Here is a 9,299-nt window from a genome sequence, read left to right on the forward strand (position 1 = left end):
ACCCCAACCCCTCCTCAACCCCAACCCCTCCTCAACCCCAACCCCAACCCCTCCTCAACCCCAACCCCAACCCCTCCTCAACCCCAACCCCAACCCCTCCTCAACCCCAACCCCAACCCCTCCTCAACCCCAACCCCTCCTCAACCCCAACCCCAACCCCTCCTCAACCCCAACCCCAACCCCTCCTCAACCCCAACCCCTCTTCAACCCCAACCCCTCCTCAACCCCAACCCCTCCTCAACCCCAACCCCTCCTCAACCCCAACCCCTCCTCAACCCCAACCCCAACCCCTCCTCAACCCCAACCCCTCTTCAACCCCAACCCCTCCTCAACCCCAACCCCTCCTCAACCCCAACCCTCCTCAACCCCAACCCCTCCTCAACCCCACCTCAGCCCCACCTGAACCCCAGCCTCCACACTACCTCAACCCCAGCCCAGCCTCAACCCCAGCCCAGCCTCAACCCCAGCCCAGCCTCAACCCCAGCCCAGCCTCAAACCCAGCCTCAGCCAAGTCTCCAGCCCAGCCTCAGCCCAGGTGCAATCCAGCTTCAGCCCCAGGTCCAGCCCAGTCTCAGCCAAGCCTCAAGCCCAGCCACAGTCTCAGCCCAGCCTCAGCCCCTGGTCCAGGTCTGACAATGGTCGAGAAAAACTCAGCATTTAGCTTTTGTTTAAGAAATTAATCAATAACATCTGTTTTTTATATTTTAGGGTTACAGTCACGCAGTCCCAATACTTGCTGTTTGGAAAGGCCTCCCGAAAGCTGCTGCTGAGATTTGCCCCGTTTAATACACAGGATCCTGGATGGATTGCACTTCATAACACCCGTGTGTACAACAAAGCACAACACAGCACATACAGTGCAGGCTGAGAGCCTGGAGCTTGGAAAAAAAAGATATTTAAACAAATGAATAAGGGGTGTTGAAAGTCGGCCACCTTATTACCTGAATCCAGAGACTGTAGCACTCACTGCCTTAAATACACCAACTCTTGTGAGATTGTAGAGTCTTCAGCGAATAGTTTTTTTTAGAGCCAAAAATACATAATAATCCTTGCGTTTGATATAGCGCCTTATCGCGTCTTCGAGACATCTCAAAGAGCTTCACAGAATATACTGTAAAGTGAATTGACTATATTTTGTGGGCGAAATGCAGCAGCCACATGGCAGTGAAGTGGAACCCTCCTGGTTGCTCATCATTCATACTGTTGTGTAGACTTTCAGTATTTTGTGCAGTATTGATTGGAATAGTGAGGTGTAGGGAAAAAAAAAGAGAAATAGAGAACACAACAACCAATTGTATTTACACAGGAGGTTTTCACATGACAAGGACATTATTTCGGGAGGGGTGGGTAATATAGTGAAGGGTATATGATAATATAGGCGAATAGTTTTTGTACAAGGTTTGCTGTTTTATATTTTTACATCTGCTGTAACATTTATTTTGTTTCCTCCAAAATACAGCCAAGCCTGTTCAAGCAACCACCCCATTCAGCAATAATAATAATAACTTCCTTTGATATAGCGCCTTTTCACATCTTTTAGAAGTCTCAAAGCGCTTCACAGAATATACTGTAAAGTGAATTGACTGTATGTTTTGCAATCACCCCCTGTTAACAACCTCCCTGGAACAATCTGGATAGCCCGGTTCACATACCATCAAAACCTTACGCAGAGGCCATACTTATATAAAGGTCACTTGTAATGAGCAGTAAGTGTATTGGCTAGGCTAGTGCCTTGGGATGGCCTCCAGATGTGAAAGACTCTTTACAAATTAATTTGTTGTTGTTTTACTGTTGGAATTTGACCAGAATAGGTTGTAATTCAAGGTTCTGTTGGTCAAACAGCATGAAATTTCTTTCCAAAATGCAATAAATACAAAAAACTTCAATGAAACATTCCCTCCACATGTAACTCTATTGTAGCAAGTCAGTTTTAAAGATTGCAGATGATTTCTTGCATAGCTCCCAGTCGCTGGCTATAGAGCAAAATTGGCCTGGAGACAAGTCTTCAATGCAGCCTCTAGGCAGTTTTAAATATTTCAGAGAGGCCTGGTAGTCTGGTGGTTGATATATGTCTAGATTCTTAGCAGTGCAGTGCTGAATATGTGTCTGGGTCCCCATTGGTCTGGTAGTGGATGTGTGTCTGAGTCTGTATCCAACAGTGTATTGGAGTGTCAGCCTAGATTGTGGGTTCAAAATCTCACATGGGGCATGAACCCACAATCTTCTAACTCAAGAGGCGAGAGTGCTATCAATTGAGCCAGGCTGACAAATATGTTAATTTTAATAAACATGTTGAAATTTTATAAATTTACTTTTGTAATTCTATAAACTTACATGTTTATTTTGAGTCTTCATAATTAGATAATATTTCAAACTAAAACATATATAAATGTATTAATCTTGGTGCTTAAAACTCGTTTTAACCTGGATTTGAACAGCATTTTTGTTTTCTCTTGACAAGTAGCTGTAAGCGATGGATTTTAAGTATGAAGTCTCTACAACTGAGCGGATCAGGTTTATGGAAAAAGAACTGGCTGCAGAAGTGGCAGAACTGAAGCTTGAGATTGAAGAAAGTGGAATATTACAAGGAGGATCTTCACGAGCTTTCAGGTAATAATTAATAAACACTTGTCAATATCAGAGCTGTAGTTTTAAAGATACATAATGTGTGTATAGTACTTTTTAAAACAACTTAAATTTCCTGGCACTATAATATAGTTAAAAATGCAATTACTAGGTAACAGAAGCATTTTTAGCTATCCTGATGGTCCAGTGGATAAAGAGGTTGCCAATGTAGCACTCCATCAATATAGATCATCGGGCTGCAGATTCAGTGCTTAGTTAGACAGTCCTGTTGGGGTAAAATTGATCTTAACACCCCATTCTAGGGAATGGAGAAGCATCAGTGCTCCTTATTGCTGTCCACTGATCATTCCTGTGTGAATATTCATCTTGGTCTGTGGTCTTACAGCCTCTAGGGTCTTATAGCCTGCTCACAACATGTAAAATGACTGCATGTTCAATACTTTAGGATAAGAAGTTGCAGAGTTGAGAAGGGTGCTTTTAGGACAGATATCAGGAAATAGTTCTTTACAATGGGAGTAATTAACAACTAGAATGAGTTTCAGGGAAAGGTGGTAGAGGCTTGGACAGTGAACTCAGTCAAATCACAGTTTGTTGCTTTAATGGGAACATGGTAGCTTAGGTACTCTGAAAGGATGACATCAAATGGGCCAAAGCGCCTTCTTCATCTCAATGTCTCTTATATTAAGTGCTCAGAGATGCTGCCCTGTGTGAAGGTGCTGTAGAAATGTCACTTCTTTTTGTTGTGTAATTTTGTGTGTGATCTAAACCTCTGATGCAAATTTGTTAGTTGTTTGAATGTTCCTAACTGTGGTGAACCACACAGATATCATGTTATTTCCTACATTCCTAAATTTCCTACAGTTGAATGTGAACAAGACTGAGGCCCTCCTGATTGGCTCACACCAGCGCCTCTGCACCTCAGGCTCTGGTACCATCAACCTCCATGGTTCCACACTTCAACTCACCAAACCAGTCAGGAACCTTGGTGTCTTGTTCGACCTCAACTGTCTTTTCTTCCCCACATCCAAGCCATGACCCGTCTGCCTTCCCTCACCTCTGTAAGATCGCCCGACTCCGCCATTACCTCACCCTTCAGGCCACTGAAACTCTTGTTTATGCCTTTATCACCTCCAGGCTCGACTATGCAAAAGCCCTGCTTGTCGGCCTTCCCAACTCCTCCCTCCACAGGCTGCAGATAATCCAGAACTCTGCAGTCCGTGTCCTCTCCCGCACCAAACTCTGTGACCCCATCGCCCCCATTCTCGCCCAACTCCATTGGCTCCCTATCCTTCAGAGGATCCAGTTCAAGATTCTGGTCCTCACCTACAAAGCTCTCCACGGCCTCGCCCCACCCTACCTCCGCGACCTCCTAACCCCCTACCAACCCGCCCGCTCCCTCTGCTCATCCGGCTCTGGCCTGCTCCACATCCCCCGACCCACCCGCCCCACCATTGGCGGGAGAGCTTTCAGGCACTCTGCCCCCAACCTCTGGAATTCCATCCCCCAATCACTCCGCCTCACCCCCTCCTTAGCCTCCTTCAAGTCCCGCCTCAGGACCCTCCTCTTCGACCATGCCATCAGCCACCCCCTTCCCCTCCCCTCCCTTCTCCCGCCCTGATCCCAGCCCGGGTCTGAAATGCTGTACACTGTCCAGCGCCTCGGGACATCCTCCCGACATGAAAGGCGCTATACAAATGTAATCTTGTTGTTGCTATTGAGTGTGGTAAATACATGTGTCATAATAAGTAGTGATCTTTGAGGCTTTCAATGTCAGCATTATCATCCAACCTTTTAACTTTATTGTGATCATATTTTCTTATTATCTTTTAGTTCTGTTTCCATACCAAGGGACATTTCCTATTTCAGAAAGGAAAGAGAGCTGGTATTGAAGAAAGGTTTACAGGTAACTCCAGAGAATTTTTGACTTGGGTATTTTCATGTTTCTGACATAATACAACAAAACATTTAATTTGATAAAACACTTGCACTTCACAAGCCCTTTGTTTTTGTCATTTTAGCGCTGCAGTGGTAACCTTCAATAGGTGCTAGATTACAGTCATATCAGTTTAAGGAATGTTCAATTTGGTGAAGTGTTTTCATCTAGAAAATAAATGAAAACCAATATGCACAAAATTTATATCAACTTCGAGAGAATCTTATTTAATATCAAAAACTATAAGCTTCAAACGGAATACTTTTTGTTAGGTTCCTTCCATCAAGCTTTATCCTCTCATTTTCTTATGTGTGGTTATTTGCCTCTATTTGTATTACCCTACTTATATTTGATATAATGCCTTATCTAGGCCTTATTTAAGTGCTCTGAGATGCCATCCTGGGCGAAGGGCACTCACTATATAAATGGAAGTTATTGTTGTTGTTATCAAATTAAAATGTTTCAAAATGCTTCATACAGTTGGATACTTTAAAATGCAGTCACTGTTGTTACGTAGACAAACAGCAGCATAGTTCTACAACAACATCAACAACAAAATTACATTTGTATAGCACCTTTCACGATGGGAGGATGTCCCAAGATACTGGACAGATAGAGTTTCGGACCCCAAATTTCTACAAACAGAAACGCAACAAATATCCAAATTTCAACTTATTTTTAGTTTATTTTGAATAATAATGACAATCCATGCATTTGATATAGCGCCTTATCACGTCTTCAAGACATCTCAAAGCACATCACAGAATATACGGCAGCCACATGACAGTAAAGTGGAACCCTCCTGGTTGCTCGTCACCCTTGAATGAATTGACTGTATATTTTATGGGCGAAACGTGACAGCCAATTGTGCACAACAGTGTCCCACAAGCAACCATGGATTGAGTGACCAAATTATTATCTTTTATTTTTTGAAGGGATTATTACCCGCGGAAAAGCGATCTGCCAATCGACTAACAACTGGATTCCTACTTACTGCTAGGTCAACAGAGGCGTGAGGAGTAAGGAAATTTGCCCAACGTTTTGCCCTGCCCGAGAATCGAACTCAGATCCTCGCTTGCGAGGCGAGTCCTCTAACTACTAAGCTAGAGGACTCCACATATACAAGAAAATATTAGTTCAGAATAGGTTGTTCTGCACTTTAGATTTCTCTTTCACCTTCCGCAATACCATTGCTTGAATATCTGAGTGAAAGGCTGAGGATCCAAGCTCCATGTCGGGACTTTGAACTCACATCTACTCCAATACAGTGTTGGGAGAGTGATGCATTGTTAGAGGTGTTGACCTTTGGAAGAGGTATGCCATCTAGTGAATTTTAAAGATCCCATGATACAATTTGAAAAGAGAAAGGAATTTTGCCTGTTATCCTGTCCAACATTTTCTGAGATGTAATTGGTCATTCACTTCATGGTTGTTTTGTGGAGTCCTATATCTCAGTGGTTAGAGCACTCGCCTTGCAAGCGAGACACCTGGGTTCAATTCCAGGCCGGGCGAAACCTTGGGCAAGTTTCCTTACTCCACACGCCTCATAATAATCCCTCCAAAACAAAAAACAATAATAAATTGGTCATTTTCAATCCAAGACTGTTTGTGGGACACTGCTGTGCGCAATTGGCTGCCGTGTTTTGCCCACAAATATACGGTCAATTCACTTTACAGTCTATTCTGTGAAGCACTTTGAGACATCGAGAAGATGTGAAAAGCGCTATATCAAATGCAAAGATTAGTATTATTATAGTATTATGGGGCATTTTACACATATTGCCTGCTGCATTTGCCTACTAAACACATTATACGGCAGTATATTAATTCTGTAAAGTACTTTGAGACATCCTCTCGACATTAAAAGATCTATATCAAATGTTAGCATTATGATTATATTATTAATTCATTATCATTAGTATAACTCCTTGGATAATTTTGATCATTTAGTTCATGGCTATTTGTGAGACATTGTTGAGCGCAAATTAACTGTCATGTTGGGCTATAAAATTCACGATTATTACACTTAGTAGTAAATTCTGTGTCCTAGTCCCGTGAAAGGTGCAATATTAAATGTAAATATTAATATTATTATCATTGAGGTCCAAATCTCTGCTTCCATGGAATTCAGTCTTCTTCAAATAATGTTTAAAAGGGAATTTGTTCATTTGTTTTGCAGGTGTCGGAAGCAAAGCCTCTCGTAATTCAGGCTGATGTTATGCAGAGAGAGCTGGAAAGCTGTCTGAAAAGGGAGTACACGGCAGATAGTTTACCTCTTATTCTTCATCAGGTAGTGTGATCTCTTCAGTCTGCAAAGTGTAATTACGATTGTTTAGTTCTTTGTGCTGTTTTTTCAGCTTCTGCAACTAGCTATTTAATACATTGTATGGATCTGGATTTTTTTAACTGAGCCAGCTTTTTGGTAAACAAAACGCAAAAAGTTGTTATCTCACTAAATTGATCCCAAGGTCTCTAAAACAATATCATTTAAATCATGGGAAATCCAGGTTCAAAGAAAATATATGGATATATATTCTCTTTGAACCTGGATTTCCCATGATTTAAATGATTTTGTTTTGGTCCAATTCTAGTTCTAAAACCCCATTGCTAAGTAGAAGCTGTTATTAATCCTATTATGTAAATAATGTGTTTCCCATAACATTTTATTCACATTTCAGTTGGTTAGACTAAAATGAGAACACAAACTTGCTCAGTTTCTAACCTAACATTGTTGATGCAATAGAAGTTGGCAACATAATGTATTTCTTTTTGTTATTTTGAACATTTTAACTCACCATTGTGTGGCACAGTAGGACATCATAAGAGACACTGTTCAACACAAATGTGAGAAGCAACATAAATGCAAATAGCAAATAGCCACATGCCATATATAGGACCACTCCATTAAAACATGCCTCGCTAAAACTTCACTTATAAAGTTATTGGGTTGTGACCTCAACATTTCTTGTCTAAAAATCAAAATCGCAAACAAATGGCTGACTTCTGGGTTCCTGTAACTTCACTTCTTGTGGGTTGTGCATGTTTGCTATGTACAGGCAGCATTGCTGGCATCTCTTTGCAAAGGAAGTGAAATTAGGAGTGCTTCCTACACATTACACAACAACCATAGTCCCTGCATTTGATGTAGCACCTTTCATGTCGGAAGGACATCTGAAAGTCCTTCACAGATTTACTGTAATGTGAGTGACTGTGTGTCTTCTAAGTGAACATGTGTGTAAAATGCAGATGATGTCAGTGGTGACGTGACAACCTGGACGTTAGCCATTCTATTGTGCCTCTTTATTACACAGAGCCTGAGATATTGGACCCAGGTGCCTGCTTTGTAAGGGGTTGTGCATATGTTTAAGTTTAACTTGTCACTGAGCATCATTTTTACTTCAGTTTTTCACAGATCGGATTCAGCACTTAGTTCAGTGCAAGTACCTACACATGCTCAGATGGAAAAGATTTTGTCGGCACACTAGTGTTATTGAGAAACTTTACCCTCTGTATAAGGTAGGTCACAAACTGGAAACTTTGAATGCATTTGGCATTAGTACTGTCAATGCAAAGCAGTGTCAATGCAATGTGTGGAAACCATGTGATATTTTCCAGCGGGTGAGGAATTGTATTGGAGATTCCAAATAGTGACTTTTGTAGTAAATGGACAATAATAAATTTCCATTCTCTCCTTGCTAAATAGAGGAAGACCCATCTTAACGTAATCCAAGATTCCACAGTTATCCCTTTTTCAGTTGGTGTTAGTTTGTATCTTGTCTGTTTTGTGATTGAGGGGCTGTCATTCCCCACTACTTCCCCCCCCCCCCCCATTCTTGCACAGCAGCAATTCTAATGGAATTAAATCATATTGGGCAAAGTTATTTTATACCCCAAGTGATCTAACAGAATAGGAATTCAGATCTCTGATATAAACTTGAAGCATCTGTTTCGTTGAAGAGACACTTCCTCAGATTCCTCCAGGGTACTACGTTTCTCACAGAACCGGTACTGTGCGGTTAACAGTCTCTCACGGGGAAAATGGCAGCCTAACTGCACAGGAGAGAGAAAAGCAGGATAAATGTTTGGTGGGGAGCGTTACCATTGCTATCTGTGGTGATTGTTGGATTGGCACGCCTTCCTGATCCCAAACATCAGCTCGTGCAGATCCCTGACTGTCCAGCGCTTTGGGACGACCTCCTGACATGAAAAGAGCTAAACAAAAGTGACCTTGGAGCTAGTCTGAGGATCAGGACCAGTTTGGTGTTGGTGTTGCACTGGTGTTTCTAGAATCTTTTTTGCACAGGGATTTGGTATGGAAATAAGCTTTCAACCCATTGTTGTGGTAGTTTTAAAGGTTAATGTTTCAGTTCACTATATTTTCTCCTTTCTACACATTGCAGAAACAAATAGTTGGTATTATGAAGGAGTATGATGATGCTGTTCAGAGAGCTCAAAGGCTTTCAATTGCCAGAGAATGTCTTTTGACAGAAACCGGAAATCCTAGTAAATCTGTGACCCAGGAAGATGTAATGATCTACCTCCAGTGGCTGGTGTGTCACTTGCATTCTGTCTCAACCATTCATAACTATCTGAGGGTAAGATAGTTAAAAGGAGATGTATTATATTCAAACTATACTCCTTAAATATAATTGTGTTACATATATTCCTGCTTAAATATATGGTTTTCAAAAGCCTATTTATTTTTGGATGGGTCTGTTCTGATTGTAATTGATATTTTCAATTAAGATTACACAAATCACCATTTTCTCTATCCTCCTGT

General features: G+C 41.6%; 1 protein-coding gene across 1 annotated transcript; it reads left to right on the top strand.

Moving 5' to 3' along the window:
• Positions 1 to 488: 488 nt before the first annotated feature.
• On the top strand, positions 489 to 8,871 carry LOC103178342 (putative uncharacterized protein C6orf183). The gene is made up of 7 exons (XM_007893030.1): positions 489 to 627; positions 709 to 824; positions 2,465 to 2,610; positions 4,417 to 4,489; positions 6,699 to 6,809; positions 7,922 to 8,035; positions 8,866 to 8,871. The coding sequence occupies exons 3-7, from the start codon at positions 2,474 to 2,476 to the stop codon at positions 8,869 to 8,871; spliced, it is 441 nt and encodes a 146-aa protein (XP_007891221.1). The 5' UTR covers positions 489 to 627; positions 709 to 824; positions 2,465 to 2,473.
• Positions 8,872 to 9,299: the final 428 nt, after the last annotated feature.

This window comes from Callorhinchus milii, unplaced genomic scaffold, assembly GCF_018977255.1.
Source record: "Callorhinchus milii isolate IMCB2004 unplaced genomic scaffold, IMCB_Cmil_1.0 Scaffold3, whole genome shotgun sequence".
Taxonomy (NCBI): domain Eukaryota; kingdom Metazoa; phylum Chordata; class Chondrichthyes; order Chimaeriformes; family Callorhinchidae; genus Callorhinchus; species Callorhinchus milii.

Bases quoted from the DNA above. Each gene is read 5' to 3' on its own strand.
- LOC103178342 (XM_007893030.1), top strand. From the start codon at position 2,474: ATGGATTTTAAGTATGAAGTCTCTACAACTGAGCGGATCAGGTTTATG. The intron at 4,490-6,698 runs GTAACTCCAGAG...TTTGTTTTGCAG, and splicing joins TATTGAAGAAAGGTTTACAG to GTGTCGGAAGCAAAGCCTCT. The intron at 6,810-7,921 runs GTAGTGTGATCT...TTTTTACTTCAG, and splicing joins TACCTCTTATTCTTCATCAG to TTTTTCACAGATCGGATTCA.